Here is a 16,603-nt window from a genome sequence, read left to right as displayed (position 1 = left end):
AGGGACACCTGGAGGGTTAGTCCCCTTCTTCTGCCATCAACTCTGCTGCCCCTGGGCAGCCAGTGAGGGTGTAAGGACAGGGGATTTCTTCAAAGGGCAGAACCCTGCCTCCCCTGCACGTCCCCCACACCCCACGCTGGAGAAGACCCGGCACAGTGGAGTTGGGGCCTCAGCTCAAACCCCAACTCCCCTGGCGTGGCTCCAAGCCAGACACTTGGTCATTCTGTGCCTCATTTTCCCCATCTGTGAAACAGGGATAACCAAAGACCCTACCTCATAGAATTCTGGTGAGGGATAAAACCCCTGTATAAGGCACATGGAAAAGCGCCTGGTACACGGTAGATGTTCACTAAATGTGAGCTATTTTTATAACTAGGCATATGGTAGCCGCTCTGTATTTATAAAAGGAGTATTTGTTATTGAAGTCAACCTAAAGGCGAATCAAGGAGTGTGAAATTTTAGAATGGGAGCTGAGGGCAAGATCCCCCAACCCTTTGAAAGGGTGGGAGAGAGTCAGGCATTCCCAAAGATGGTCAAGGACGGTTGGAGTCAGTGCTGGGGGTTGGACCCAGAGCCCACAGCTTGTTAAATGAATGCCTAGGCCCAGTGTGTTTATCAGGGGTCTCCTGAGCACAGGAACCCCTTCGTCTCTTTAATACGGACCCACACCTTCTGGCCCAGCCCTGTCCTAGGACCTCATCTGAGTTCAGGTGGCCAAATTCTCCCCAAGTGCCTATCCCATCTTCACAGGCTCAGGCTCCTCCCCAGGGACCCTGGGAGATCATCTGTAGTGAGAGAGGAGCTGGGTCTTCTGGAGGCTTTCCTGAGTCCATCGGTGGAGGAGGGGAGTTGGGGACCCCAGGGAAGCACCTCACTTGCCAGAGTCCTCTTCCCGCACCAGTGAGTCTCTCCCATCCACCTCGGTTACCACCACCACCCTTCCGCTGACTCCAGGAAAGCCAGGCTGGAAAAGCATGGAAGGTTGGGCCTAGGGATGACAATGGATTGAAAGAGTGAGAGAGGAACAGATACATGATGGGATGGGAAGGGTTCTATATGAATGGGACAAGATTCTGGAGCAGAGTCCAAAAGTCTCCTTTTCTTACCCCACTAATTGTACACAAACAGGACAGGCTACATACTTTGTGGGCCCGTTAAAAAAATGAATGTGTGGGGCCCCTCATTCAAAAATTAAACATTTTAAGACAAGAGACAGCAGAACATTAAAGCAAGCATGGGGCTCTTATAATAGAGCTGAGAAGGACCATTAGAGCATTGGGGTCATTGACACGGGGATGACATTTAACTGCACTGGAATGGATGAGGCCTTTCCAAGGTGTTCAATAACTTTGGGCAAGTTACTTACTGCTCTGCCACTCAGAGTTCTCATTTGCAAAATGGAGGTAAGAATAATACCCTCTTCATAGGATCTCATAAATGAGCTTGTGAAAGGGAAGTGCTCGGCCCTGCTGCCTCTTAAGTGTCTAAAGACTATCAGGGAGCATCATCACTGGCGTTGTGTCATTCCCCCTACAAATAGCTGTGTGTCAGGAGTGCTGGGAGGGCTTTGGGTTTGGAGCATCAATTATCGGGCACGTCAGGAGGTGGTAAGTGCTATGGTAGAATACAATCTAGAGCAGAGTAAGGGGGACATTTGAGCTCAACCTCGGAGGTGAGGGAGTGCGCCAAGTGGATGTGGGGGAGAAGAGTTCCAGGCAGAGGGAGCGGTCAGTGCAAAGACTCTAAGTAAGGAGAGTGGTGGGAGGTGAGGTCATGGAGGTAAAGGGTAGGGGACCTTTGTAAAGGAACTCTTCATGGCAGAGGAGGCTGGTCCTCCAACATGGTGAAAACAGGTCTCCAACAGAACGAAGCAGAGGGTTCCTCAACATGGCAGAGACAACAAGCTCTCCAGCGTGGTGGAGGAAGCGGACCTGCAACATGGCAGCCGCCCTAGGCTTTGGGTAGGACCCGAGGCTCCCCATTCCTGCCCCCTGCCCCCCAGAAGGGTCTCACCTGGCTGAACAGGCTCACCAGCAGGGCCTCTCCTCCTTTTAGCTACAGAGTATCCCTCCCCCCAAAACTGGGCTGGACCTTTGATCCAGGGCTCCCAGTCAAAGCATAAATCTGAGTCATTTTCCTCTGAATCTGTGGAGGTACAAGATAAGGCCTCTTGGGTGGTCACATCCTGACCCAAAAGGAGCCCCCTGCCAAGCCTGGGCATCCCTGTAACCTTGTCTGAGACCAAGGGGCCAAGGCAGACCCATGACATATGGGACAGCCCTGAGATCTCAGGAAGACTTGAGGACATTGAAGGTGACCGGGGACCAAAAAATGTTGTCCTAGGACTCAGAAAGTGGCCATACCACCTACTAAATAGGGACAGGCCCTAGAGGCGAACAAATGACCTACTTGCATTGGGTGGGTCCAAGAGCGGGCACTGAGGAGACAAAAACCCAACCATTGGCCCATCCATCCATTCGTCCACCAGTCCATTTATTAACAAATATCTCAGCATATATGTGCAAGATTTCTCTGCAGCACTGTTTTGTGGTGAAACATGCACAAGCAATAAAATACCCTGGAAACTCTTGTGTGTGTGTGTGTGTGTCCATCCTGAGAGGTCTGGGTGACACAGGTGTGGGACAGGCGCACTGCATAAAGAGCTGCCTCTCCATCCAGTGGCATGTCAGAAGCTGTTAAATGTAGCTTTCGACTTGCAGGATGTCTGTGATACATCACAAGCAAGTTTCAGAGAAATGTATAGGGTAGGATCTCCTCTGCTTTTTTTTTTTTGGAAAAACAAGTAACAATCTGCCCACACTTTTTTGGAAAACCTGCATGTGTCGTTAGATAGGTGCATGAGCTCGCTACCGTGACGTCTCTGGGGAAGGCAAGGTGAAGGAGAAAGGAGAAGGGATGGGGGAATTCTCCTTCTCACTATACTCTTAAGGTGTCTCACTGGTGACAGAGAAGTAACGGAGGCCGAAGAGAGCCCTCTGCTTGCAGGCCAAGAGCAGGAGACAGAAAAGGCGGGCTCCATTTCCTCATCTGTAAAATGGGCATATTACAGCCCTAGGAGGAGGGTTTAACTGACGTAGACCATGTACAACAGGTGCTCATCCAAGTTGGCAGTGATGAGGATTTACAAATCAGTGTGAGGGGGGCGCCTGGGTGGCTCAGTTGGTTAAGCGACTGCCTTCGGCTCAGGTCATGATCCTGGAGTCCCAGGATCGAGTCCCGCATTGGGCTCCCTGCTCGGCAGGGAGTCTGCTTCTCCCTCTGACCCTCCCCTCTCTCATGCTTTCTCTCTCTCAAATAAATAAATAAAATCTTTAAAAAAAACCCAAAAAACCAAAAACAAATCAGTGTGAGGGCTTGAAGCGACTGCTCTTCACTACAGATTGTGATTGGTTTTTGAACACATGCTACCTGCTAAGTGTTTCACGTGCATTTTCTCATTTAATCCTGTTAACGACGTCTTGAAGGCAATTACTAGTGTTACTTGTATTTTACGGATGAGGAAGGTTCAGAAAGGTGGACTGTCCAGGCTCACAGCCAGAAGCGGTGGTGCTGGACTCCGATCAGCCTCCCGGCACCAGTGCCCTGCGATTCCATGGGGTGCACGTGTTTAAAGTCGGGGGATTCAGAGGCAGCTTTGCACTTAACACCTCGCTCCAAGGATCACCATGAGGTGAGCAGGACCCTCAACAGGCATGTTTCAGCCCTAAATCCATCTCTTTGAAGGTTTCTCTTCTTCCTTCTGCAAATTCCTTTCTGATCACAAAGGAAATGTCCTCAGAGGAGCCCCTTCCCCTTGAAGGGCACACGTGGCTTCATCCTCTCCTCCTGTCATGGTCCGGGATTAGTGTTGTCCCCACTGGCCGGCTTCTCCAGGGCTCAGCTGCCCACGACCTTTTCTTGCCCCAGTGCCAAACTTGCCAGGCAGCTCCCTTCTCCCCTTGCCCCGTCTCCGTCCTCCTGGGCCACATGGCACTCCCTGCTCAAATTGGCCACCTTCCAGGCCCTGGAACTGCCCTGCTGAGCAGGGAGGGTCAGAGCTAGTCCTGTCTGCTTTTCGCACCGGATTCCAGGCCAAACTGATTCCAATGAAGAGATCCACAGCAGAAGAGAAAACCGCCGGCCAGGGCGTCCTTGAGAAGCAGCTCCCCCAAACCCCGGCAGGCCCAGACCCTGGCACAAGGACGTGACCAGGGCAACAATGCTAAGAGCTCCGATGCTAAGAGCTCCGAGAAGACCGCTCCCCTCACTTTAAGGACAGCTTCTGGTCATTGCAAATTACCAAATGCCTTCTTGTGAAGGGCCATGTGAGACGTGGGAGAAAGTCTGAGAAAAGGTCAGGACGGGGCAGGCTGTGGGTGGTTTCAGAGCAGGGCCTTCAAGGAGAATGAATTGCTGGAGATCAGTGCCTTAGACCGTAGGTGAGGTGCCACGTTGCCTCCAGAGAAGCCGTCCGAAGCCAGGCCTACGCTTCCTCCCACCTCGACAAAATCATCACGGAAACGGGTTATTCCGCAGCCTGTGACCACCTACCGTGTGCCCGCGTGTATACACGTCCTGGCTGCCCCGCCCTGCACACGCATCTCTCCACAGCCTCAAAGGGTAGGGGCCGATATTATCTCCGTCCTGCAGGTGAGAAACCCAAGGCTCGGAGAGGACTTGCCCGAAGTCACAGAGCCGGGGGAGGCAGAGCCAGGATGGGGCACCGGATAACCGGCACCAAGTACCTCGTAGGTGTGTGACCTGGGCCCGCGGCTTCTCTCCCCGAGCCCTGGTTTCCTCAGTTGTGCGGTAAGGATTACTTCGCAGGGTTATTCTGAGGATTAAATGAGATGACGCACGTCATCTTGTTTGGCACAACCTTTAGTACAGTGTTGAAAAAAGGCGAGCAGTTATCCTGAGCGATGAAGGGGCAAGGCTAAAATGCGGGCCCACGTCCTAGCCTCCAGAGAGATGCCTTTTACAGCCACCTCACGGACATGTGCCCTGACTCCCACCAGCCAGCCCCGGACGCCCGAGGTGCACCCCTCAGGGAGGGCTGTGGCCCACCCTGGGAATAGGAGGATGTAAACAGACATTTTCTGGACGTTCTCGCCAGGAACTACCAATAATGACGCCATCACCAGCCCTCACGCGTGAGAACGTGGGGCAGATCTGGGGATGAACCGCTTACCCTGTCTCAATGCCGTCTGACCGGAGCTGGCCGCACGTCAGCACCCTCCCTGCCTAGCTGACCAGAGGTCTTGGACCTGAGAAGCAGGAGGTGGAAGGTCCCCGCGGAGAGGCCCCGTGGTGAGGTGAGCGCCCAGGGAGATAGGATACCCGCGGAGCAGAAGGCCGTCCCTGCCACCGGCCCCCAGCTTCCGCTGTGGCCAGCTGCACCCTGCCCCCTGTTCCTCTGGGTGGCATGCTGAGCTCAGGACAAGTGTCCGTCAGCCTCCATGATCTTGCGACCCCGAGAACCCAGATGCCTCCCTGATGTATAGTCTGGGCAGAAAGTGTGAGTGGTCTCCTGGCACCTGATAAACGCCTAGGGCTGCCATATCCCATTGTGTAAGTTGTTTACTGCACAAAAGTACCCAGCTGAGGGACTGGGAGGGGCTGAAGTCCAGCCCATACCTTGTTCCCCCAGCCTTGTGCCCTGGCTAGTCACAGGAAAGGGTCCCTTTGACCAGTTCATCTGGGGGCAGGGGCCACCTCTGATTTGTGCCAAGCAGTGGCCCTGACGGGGCACAGGTGTGCACACACACTGCTTCTCCAACTCAGGGGCTCACTCTTGGCCTCTAAACTACTCAATTAATCCTTTGCTCCTACAGGTGACTGCTTGTCTCAGCCAGCGGTTAAGGCGCATGAAGGAAATTCTCTCTGCACTTGCTCCAGGATCCCCCCGCCCAGCTCCACGCTTAGGGCCCGGCCCGGGCGGCTCACCTTGGCCCAGTAAGAAGCGGAGCCAGACGATCAGCAGGACCAACAGCAAGCTCACGGGCAGGCAGAGCCGGAGCAGCAGGGGAGAAAACGTGAGGTCGCTCACCAGCGGCACCAGGGGGTACCTCGTGGTGCGTGCGTGGCTGAGCCAGGCCTGCCTGGGCTGCGCGGTGGGGCTGCCCTGGGGACCCAGTGGGCCCGGCCACACTCTGCTCTCGGCCCAATTGTGACTGAGCGGGTGACATAACAAGGACGTCACAGTGTCCTTCAGGCAAAGGGAGAGCTGTTTTGGACGAGTGCTTTTGGATGAGCGGGTGGAAGCCAGCGGCAGTGAGACAGTTCGGCCAAGAACAGAAGCCCAGGCTTCCAGGCAGGCAGGCCTGGGTCCGAATCCCTGCGAAGATGCTATGGGTTCATGGGACACCTCCTTGGATCCTCTTGTAAGATGGAAAGAATTCTTACCTCCGCAAGCTGCTAAAAGTTAGAGAAGAATAAATGATGGGACAAACATCGCCCCCAGGTGGCTGTTCAAGTCTGAGGTCACAGATCCCCTCGGGCCAGCCAGGTGCCGGCCTGCCCTTCTGGCTAGAGGTGCCCACATCCGCACTTGGTGGCGGTGGCGGGGGCTGCGGCGACCTGGATGGAGCTTGGCGCGTCCAAAGCAGGCAGCTGTTGCAGCTTCAGGCAGTTAACTGCTGCGTGGGAGAGGCAGGCCCAGTAGTGCCACATCTCCTTTCCCAAGAGAGCCCCCCAAATCTGCATTTTTATGTGAAATCTCCCAATTTAAAAATGTTGCATCAAGCACTGAAACACTGTTGGCTCAAGAAAACAAGTCTGCTGGGCCAGCCTGGGTCACTGGGTTGCCATTTAAAAACTTTATAACACACAGTAGGCCCTCAATAAATATTTAATCTGGCAACTTGGGCACCTCTCCTTATTAGAGTTTTCAGTGAGGGGCTTCTAAGTGGTTAGCCTTGTTCGTCTCCCAAGGAGAGAGAACACTCTCAATGCCATTCTTCTCTCTTCCCACCTCATCTGTCATTCGTTCATGCAGTAGTGCACCTCCATGTGCCAGGCCCCGTGGCAGGAAGGAGCCATCCCCGAGCTGGAGGGAGACTCTGGCCAGACAGGGAGCCTGACAGGTGTGGGGAGCTCACAGGAGGAATGGCTGGTGCCTGTGGAAGGGACGGGGGCAGGAGCATTGCAGGCCCCAAGAGGGTCCTGGACCAGCTACGTCAGTCACTACGGGCAAGTGTCTGTGAAACACACCAATTCCTACCCTTCCCCCTGCTCTACTGAGTCAGAACCTCCAGGTGAGGCTTAGGACACCATGGTAATGAGCAACCAGTCGGATGCAGCCCTGGTTTTGGCGCCACAGCAACTTGTCAGGCCGACCAGTTCCAGGTGGGAGAGCAGCTGCAAGAAGTGGGTGGCAGACCTGGGGGAGACATGGGGTGGACGGACCCCCTTACTGGAGGACACCAGCTCAGGGTGAAAGGCAAGAGGGCCAGCCACAGAAAAAAACAGGGAAGGGGTGGAAGGAGGGGAGGGGCGGGGAGAGCTGGAGCTTGGAAGCCAGTGGCTTAGAGACGGTCTCAGCCCAATGGTGGGATGACTGGAGTCCCCAGAAGAGGCAGCCCGGGCAGACAGCATTAGAAGGCGTGTCCGAGAAGAACAGTGCCTTGGCAGGCTGTGCCCCTCAGGGCCCAGAGGCCCAGACCGAGAGTGGTTCAGGCTGGGATCTCTTGGCTCTGGCTCCTGAAGGGGCTGAGCAGCACCGGTGGGGAAGGCTTGAACATCCTCTCCCCAGAGCCCGAAACAGGACCACTCTGCAATCAGCCTGACGCACCGCTGGCCACCAAGGAGCAGCCGGAGGTCCTGCAGGCAGAGCAGGCACGGACACACAACCACAGGGGAGGCAGCTCAGGGGGTCACATGTTAAGGTCCCGTCGAGTCAACCATTCTCACTGCTGTTTCCCTGGGTGGTACAACCACCCCACACACATGGTCTAGGCAGGAAGGCGCTAATCGGGCTGCGTGGACCCTTCTCAAGCCAACCCTACTCACAGGGGCAGTGGGTGGGGGGAGGGTGACCTCCTCTGCGTCTCCCCTCTGCTGACTGCTAGCCCCGGCAGGGCCCGGGTTTGGTGCAGCCAGCCGCTTGGTGAACAGCAGCCTCCACACGGGGGCTCCCGCTGGCTGTGATCGCATCACACGAGCGCTGCGGCGACGTCGTACGGTGACGGAGGAGCTTATACCTACGCAGGTAAGCCACTCATCGTGTACAAGAACAGTACATCACTATGTCGTTCCCTGACACTAATGTAATGCTGTATGTCAATTATAACTCGGTTAAAAATTATTTTTAAAAACTAATCTAATTTTGGGTATTCCGTGAAACTCTACAAAACCAGCGTGAAAACCCACCGATCTAAATTATGAAGGTCAGGCAAAGCAGAGCACACGCACCCTGGGAAGAGTAAATGAGAAACACCCGTGCAGGAGTCAAACCCCACCTGTCACCAAAAGCACACACAACATTATTAGATAAGAATCTCCTTAAAATTTAATTGACTAAATGTATTACATTCAATATTCCATGGGTTTCTTCTGGACAAAGGATCAGCATAAATACAAACAAAGCCTCTGGGCCTTGTCCCCTAACTGAGGAAGAGAAAACAGGAGGCAAGAGACACAGGTACACCTTCGTATTTACATTTCGCCTTTACTTTACAGTTCAGTGCCAGAAATATTTACAGAAAATACAATAAGAAAAAGATCATGTCTTGGCAACATACCGAAATTCATACAAATTGTATATGTGATTTCAAGCAAATAATGATACTGCTTATTTTTTAGCCACAACTGCCAAGCCCTTCAGAGGAGAAAGATGTTCTTGGTCACTGCCAGAGGCAAGGACTTGGGAAACTTGGTTTGCTTCAACAAATATTTATTGGGCGCCTACTGTATGCAAGGCACTGTGGAATCCCAAATTACACCTTTTCCCTCACCATTAAAAAAAGAAAAGCATCTGAAGAACGTGAGTTGATACTCTGAGAAAAACGCTATACGGTACATGGCTTCTTCAGCTACCGAGAACCCACAGTTTGATTCCACACTGAGCGGGTGGATTACCTCCTCTCTCTCCATCTCGGGGAAAGAGGCTGTCACGGAAATCCTTAAAACAGACCATCTAATTCAACTTAATTGTATCATGTAAACACAGAAATCAATTCTTTTCAGGAAGATATAAACTGAACGGGTTTTAAAATGCTGAATGGAGAACCACTGCCAGCAGGAGTGTCAAATTACCCCCAATACATCTTTACCATCTACCACAAAACAGGTCTTTGAGCAAAGCTGATTTCCACCTTGGGTAAAGTCTCACCTTCCAACGGAAATAAATGCTCCCGAAGACTGTCCCTCTGAAAATCACTCTGCAGAGCCTGACAAATGCCTCCCCACGGTATGTAGAAAGTAACCATTCATAAAGGCCTCATCCACACAACCTGTGGGCAACTGACATTACTGGCCAAAGATGTAGGTCTTTTGTATTTCTAAGTGAGTCCAGAGGAGAATGGGCTGTCCTGAAATCGAGGACCAGGAAATGGCGGACAGCATGCGTGCGTGGGGGTGTGTATGGCCAGGGCAGGAGGGGGTGAATCCACCATGTAACTGTTCCTTTCAGAGGGCCAATGCTAGGTAGGAGGAGGTCTTAGGAGGAAGCACGGGACAAAAGTGGTAGCTGGCTGACCGAGGAAAGGCAAAGCCTCCTCACTGTCGTCAATGCTCCCAACCAGAAAGGAGGAGGAAAGCCCCCATCTCCCGAATGGGAAAAAGGACTATGAGGGGCTACCTGCCTCTGTCCCTTGGGTAATGCTTTCCTTGTCACCAAATGCCACACTCATCCACCCTGATAACACCTGTCACATGCAGCAACTACACTGTTTAAGCCACAGACCAAAGTGGTCCTCGCTTCCCTTCAAAGTATTATGAAAACACCCTAGCAAATTTATCAAGTGGACTACTAAAGGTTATTACTAGCGACTAAATATGCTCCTCTGGCATTATTCTACTCAAAGTGATTTTTGACAAAGGCAGTTGGGTGAACTTAGTGACCATGAACTCAAACCCATACTTGTAAAAGTTTCCAAGGGTTCTTACCGCACTCCCTTTTTAGATAAATGTTATTTTGAGCAGAAGGAAGGAGCACCTCACGAGGTATATGTACCCTATATTCTGTTTGTGCTGTACGCACTGGGGTCTCATGCCTTCAGGGGCTGCACAGCTCTAAATCTATCCCTCCTTCCCTGGGAGATCATAGGCTTCCAGATTACAAACCGCATTCAACACGGTTATTCACTTATCAGTCATGAGAATTACAAAGAGTTGCCAGAAATTAGAGCAAACTGAAGGATCAGGAAGCCTACCCTCAACACGCACATCACAGTATATTTTGCTGACAGTAAAACTATGCTAAAGGTAAAAGTTTCATTTGAAGAATCACACCGAGGAAGTATACCTACATCCGTTATTTTTAACCTCTGGAATGTTATAAGTTGCCTACCAATTTAAGCCCTCTTTGTTCATGTCCACTAGAAAAAGGGCCCATTTTTTCCTTGAAATGTCAATCTGGAATTTCCATGAAAGTTGTTAAACCTCACCTTATACCTGCTGAGTTAATAAAACATTTTTAGGGTAGAATTTGCTCATCTTTATCCTACACCCCCTACCCCCATGCTACCATCTGGAAACACTGATTTATTGCCCAGATTAAAAAGAAAATCAATTATTCAATAATATCATACCCTGAATGGAAACTGGAGTCATAGAAGGAGGAGGTAACCTTTACCTGAGCTTAAAACAAACATGAAAAGGGTACAACAAACTTAAAACCAAGAGCTGCTATGATACCCACATTTCTTGCTCACAGATGACAAAATACATACTTTTGGAATAGAAATACCTGCACAGGGAACTAGGCCCTACATTATCCCCGACCCTCGAATGAACTCCCCAAACATCAAACCAAACACACCACTGCGGCCCTGACCTACAGAGTCTATTGACACCAGAGTTCACGCGGGAAACCACCCTTAACACAGCTGTGAGGACTCCTCTTTGGACTTCAAATGTCACTTATTTTCTTAACATAAAATAATCTTAATAAAGAAGAAAGCAGAGAAGAATAGGAGAAACGAGCAGTGTATACTCTAGCACTGTAACAGGAATCCTTGGAAGGTTGTTCTGGGTCTGGCCACCTCAAAACATTTATCCCTGGCAGAAAAGTAGCAGTGAGGTAACAGAAGTATTTCCAAAACCCGGGCAGGGATTTGTTGTGCCTTCAGCTGGCAAAGGTCCAGAAAACATGATCACAACAGCCATTTCTAAGAGCAGCCACCCTGGGGGGTGGTCACTAACGTTTGTCAATTATGATGAAATCCAGTAGCTCTCTGGGAGAGATCTGAATTAGTAGCGTTGAGAGGCTATTTCCTGAACCCCAAATTACAATCCTTCATAAACTACTGCAGTTTCCTGCTTGGTCCTGAAATAAGAGACAATGGATGAAATCAAATAATTTTCAACCCTTGTTGTGAGCTTACATTTCTCAAAATTTAACCAAGAAATTACCAAGGAATTACAAATGTTTGGCCTGTCATCATGTCCCCAAGCCACAAACAGCAATGGAGAGAGTGGAGGTATCGCTGCTGTCTTACAACTTTTAACCCCACAAATGCCATCTGTGTCCCCGTTAAAGGACAGGGCCACGCCTCCACTGTAGATCTGCTCCCGGGCTGCCCAGAAACTGAGGCCTTCAGATAGATCTGTACAGTAATGAGGACGATAACTTTGTGAAATGTGGAGGAAACACGAAATATTTTAATGTCAGGCTTCTTATCTAAACAAAACACATTTATGCTCATTTCTGTCAGTTGGACAGCTGGACGACAAATGGACTTACAAGTGAGCAGAAAGCTGAGATTTTTTTTCCTTCTCCTCCATGCTATCATCAGCATGAGTCTTTAAATATCCTGGAAGATTCTGAGACAGATTTCAATTCTGAACATAACCTCCTAAAAAGTGAAGTATAAAACTATCTTCACCTTCTAATTTGCAAATTTGATACTACCAATGCATGTGTTTAAATGAGATGCATAAAGCCTTTCTCCTCAAAAGGCTTATATTTAACTAAAATTGTCACTTTTAAAAGAAAGTTTATGGCTAAAATGTATATCATCATTACCAGCAGGAATATGATTGTGTCTGGGAGCCCATTTCACTAGAAAGCCAAAAGTCTTCTATCAAATGGGTTTATGTGTTTCTTCTATTCTGGTGATTAAACAGTAAGCTCTTGGGGAGTGATTTGTTTTTCTTTTTACAGTGATCACCTATCAAATTGTTTTGCTCTGATATCATAGCCCCAAACTGGAGTTCAAGAGTCCTAGACAGACAGTATCTAAGAAGTGCAGTTCTTGAGTCCAACCTCCTGGAAAAGTGAAGTATAAAACTCTGGCTCCAGCTGCTTGTTCCGGTACTTGTTGACGATGTCCGTGATTTTCTGTTTCCGGCGGACATGCGGTGGACTGTAGGAGTCACTCTCCAGTCTCTTTCTTCTACAAATATTAATTACAGTCTGCCTCACCAGAAAACCTTGAAAACAGAGGGTATTAAAATCAACGTGAATAACTAGCCATCTAGGTGAACTGTTCAGTATTCAAGTGAAATACTCTCTGCAAAGTCAAACCTAGTTCATTCTATTTGCAAAACTCCCTGTCCCTGGAGAGACGGACAACACTTTACCAAGATAAAACTGCTAGAAGAAATACATGACAAGGGAAAACAGAAGCGAAAATCTGGTCTGACAACCCATTTTCCTGCCCTGGATTATACACAGCTATCTGATTTCCCAGGCCTGGAAGTCTGTGAATCATAGTTCTACGTGTACTTAAGTAGATGAAGCACAGTCATAACAGAACAAAACATGCTTCTTATTTAACAAGAACCATAGCATTTTCTTTTCTTTTTTTTTAGATTTTATTTATTTGAGAGCAAGTGAGAGAGAGAGAGAACAAGCAGGGGGAAGGAGAGGGAGAAGCAGACTCCCCGCTGAGCAGTGAGCCCGATGCGGAACTTGGTCCCAGAACCCTGGGATCATTACCTGAGCCAAAGGCAGACGCTTAGCCAACTGAGCCACCCAGGCGCCCCAAACCACAGCATTTCCTACATATGGGATCTATTAAGTAATTTCACCATTTCCTTATTTCTACTTCTTCTTAGTTCATAAAAATGTTTAAACAAACAAATAAATAAATAAAAGAGAGAAACCTTCACTCTTCGGCCATATATGAAGACCTTACCAAGTGCTCGCCTGCTGACAATCATCCCATCCACAAGTGGGATGACCATGTTAAATTTTCCAGTGGCTCCTTGAATTTTTATCCGGAATAATCCAGTGTTTAAAGGATGGATAAAGATGACAGGAACTTCTTTTTCAAGAGTGGTAGATCTTAAGAAAAGAAAATTTTTTTTACTCCAAACATATAAAAGTTGAAGTGCCCCACGTGTAATGTAAGAAAACGAAGGACACGTGACGCCGGGCTTGATACAGTCTGGTAAGAGCCAGCGTGTCCGTCTGCTCAGTCCTCCTTCTGGGAACCCATGCTGCTGCACCCAACCTCCCCCCCCATCAACACCTGGCCCTAAATGCCCATCACTGGGGTTGGGCTTTTCAAACTGACAAAAAAGGGGCTAAAAACGTGTTTTAAAACCACTAGGTAAAAAAAAAAACCAACCAACCACTAGGGAGAAAGGCTGGACGCGAAGGCAGAGGAATCTCTGGCAGGAAGCTATGAACCCAGCAACTGGCTATGGGACTTTCTTTCACTGAGTCCCTCCTTCTCGTAGGGAACAAATGTGGGGGTGGCCGGAGTGCAGGGAATTCCACCACAGTCAACCCTGGCATCTCAAAGCACAAGTGGGAATACAGTTGAGGCCCCCTTATGAGAACCTCTGATATAATTTTTGTTCAGGGGTGGGGGGGGAGGAGGTTGGGAGGCCCATTAGTCTGGGCCAGCTGCAAGTGACCTCCTTAGCAAAGGTGATAAATGGCTGTATCTTGGCAAGGCCAAAGCCTTCAAAGCCTCTGAACAGGTCATGGGTGCTAATGTCACAACTGTGCCTTTAGAAGACTGAGACACCCATCATGCTCAGGGATATGTCACCACGTCTAGAGGTACCCATGTTATTACTCTGTGATACTTGCTACATGTATGTTGGCATTTCTGGTGTTTTTTGCTTTCTTTCTATATAGGTAAAGTGATTCTGGCCAAAGCAACAGTGAGTCAATTTTCAATACATTATATAAAAATCAATCGTATAGTTAATTTTGTCATCAAGACAAATTCTTGATTTTACCAGTCTACCAACAAAATACGATTTTTACAGTCTAGTCATATTATAAGTTTTTAAAAAAATTTTATTAGGTTATGTTAGTCACCATACAATACATCATTAGTTTTTGATGTAGTGATCCACGATTCATTGTTTTTGTGTAACACCCAGTGCTCCATGCAGTACGTGCCCTCCTTAATACCCATTACCGGGCTAACCCATCCCCCACCCCCATATTGTAACTTTTGACCTAAAAAGATTGAAACCGTTAACACCACCACCACCAACACAAGACCCTTAAAAGTTCTCTTTCAAACTAGTTCTAGAAAAGTTCACCTCGAGAATTACTCTAGTCTCTTCAGTAAGTCAGCATCATGGAGAAAAAAAAAAAAGACAAAAAGGGCTGTTCTGTAGTAAAAGCACCTGAAGGCATAACAACATCAGACGCAAAGTCCCAGAGTGGATTCTGGTTTGAATAAATCAACTATAAAGGATATTTTAGGGAAAATGGAGAAATTTCGATATGAACTGGTTACTAGATAAAATTAAGGAACTATTACTAATTTTATTATTGTGATAATTTTATCTTTATCTATTTGAAAAGTGTTTTTGTTTTTCAGAAATGCAGACTGATATATTTAAAATGTCAGGATCTCTTGTAACTTGCTTTAAAATACTTCAGCAGAAAAAACACGAAGTTTTAAGAATGACTTGTCCTCCCGGAGAGGGGTGGAGGGATGGGGTAACCGAGTGATGGGTATTAAGGAGGGCACGTGTTGTGATGAGCACTGGGTGTTATAGACAACTAATGTTGAACACTACATCAAAAACTTATGATGTGCTATATGCTGGCTTAACTGAACATAAAAAAAAAAAAAAGAATGACTTATCCTTTTCTGGAAATTTAAAAACATGATGTTAAAATAAACCATCTTTACTCCAATTCTATGACAACAATCTAATGATGTTAAGAACAAATTCACCTTAAATGCAATACAAATCAGATCATGTAGCTTGATATCAAGGGTAGCTCTCTGATGTACGAAATAAGGCTGGCATCTGGGGTCAGAAGCCTGAGTTCAGATCACTTTCTCTTTCATTTACTGAATGTGTGATACTGAAGAATAACTTCTATCAGCCTATTTTATTCCATTTGTAAAACAGAAATGATAATGGCACCTCTTGTGAATTGTTTTAAAATACTTGTTTAAACCAAAAGCAAGCAAGCAAAAAGCCTCGAAACTATAAAGCCTACATAGATACATTGTTATTAATCCTAGAATCCAATTATCCCCTTTTATCCTTTTTGTGCATGGGCAGCTAAAACAGGAATTTTAACTATAATAAAGTTAGTATTACATTTTACTTAGAAATATTTTTCCATTAAATAGCTCATTTAATTAGGACATTTTAACCATCCAGAATGTTTTGACCAATTTAACTCTATTACTCCTATCTAATATTGACAGTCTGTTATTATAGTCTTCATTTATACTTAACTGCTTCCACCATTTTTCTCTTTGCTGCAGATAAATGTAAAACAGCAATTAATTATGCCATTTTAAAATGCTTGTTAATTTATCACCTTGTGCACGTTATCTACCAACTTCTTTGATTTTTTCCCCTATGTTTATTTCCTCTTGCCTTCATCCCTTTTGTTTCCTTACGTCTTTCTTTATGAAATCACAACTGACATATTATCATGAATAGGTTTCTCTAGGCTTCAAGACATGCTGATGAGCCTCAGGCAAAGAAAGAGTGTACCTCAGAGAAGTGCTACTGTTTGCAGTAGTTTCCACACCAGTACTGATCTCTGTCAGCAGCTCTGAGAGGGGAAAGTTTTCTGGAAGAAAGTAACAGCATTACAATTAATACCTCCCTTATATTTCTAAAATAAATAGTATGAAATCTAATTTCCTAATCTCTTTATACAAGTGTGCAATAAATATATGGATTGTGGTATCCTAAAATACATAATCCTAACCATTCCTCACCAAAAAGAAATCTCCCTCAAGACAAATTTTAGCTGTTCATCTAAAGCTGAGTTTTTATAGAACATGATCTGTGGTCTTTGAGGGCTTGGTTGCAAAGCAATGATCACACTTTTCCACAAACCCTGAGCTGGATGAGATTCTAGGCTAAGTATGCATTTCTAATGCTCTCATATTGCTTACATAAAAATTCATGAGAAACTTATCCAAAGCAGAATTCCTAAGGACAAATTAATATTTACACCAGAACTAGACAGTAGGTTCATGCAGAGGTGAGG

At 47.6% G+C, this 16,603-nt stretch overlaps 2 protein-coding genes and 1 long non-coding RNA gene across 14 annotated transcripts in view; 1 reads left to right on the top strand and 2 right to left on the bottom strand.

Moving 5' to 3' along the window:
• Window positions 1-16,603, top strand: part of LOC144379288 (uncharacterized) — a 1,054,371-nt gene that overhangs the window by 686,451 nt on the left and 351,317 nt on the right. The gene's annotated exons all lie outside the window — the stretch shown is intronic.
• On the bottom strand, window positions 2,028-6,672 carry ADIG (adipogenin). The gene is given in 4 exon segments (XM_078057417.1): window positions 2,028-2,065; window positions 2,068-2,145; window positions 5,947-6,173; window positions 6,551-6,672. Coding segments are annotated over 4 exon segments (465 nt in total).
• The window catches only part of RALGAPB (Ral GTPase activating protein non-catalytic subunit beta), an 83,207-nt gene continuing 75,087 nt past the window's right edge, over window positions 8,484-16,603 (bottom strand). For all 8 annotated transcript variants that reach the window (XM_078057179.1, XM_078057181.1, XM_036101582.2 and 5 more), the window contains 3 exons: window positions 16,099-16,177; window positions 13,302-13,450; window positions 8,484-12,594 (listed from right to left, as the gene is read on the bottom strand). In XM_078057179.1, coding sequence (XP_077913305.1) covers window positions 12,401-12,594; window positions 13,302-13,450; window positions 16,099-16,177 — 422 coding nt within the window. In that variant the 3' untranslated portion in view covers window positions 8,484-12,400. The remainder of the gene's footprint in view (window positions 12,595-13,301; window positions 13,451-16,098; window positions 16,178-16,603) is intronic.

This window comes from Halichoerus grypus, chromosome 10, assembly GCF_964656455.1.
Source record: "Halichoerus grypus chromosome 10, mHalGry1.hap1.1, whole genome shotgun sequence".
NCBI classification, from domain to species: Eukaryota; Metazoa; Chordata; class Mammalia; order Carnivora; family Phocidae; genus Halichoerus; species Halichoerus grypus.
Note: the sequence above shows the minus strand (reverse complement) of the source record. Positions and strands in the feature narration are given on the sequence as shown.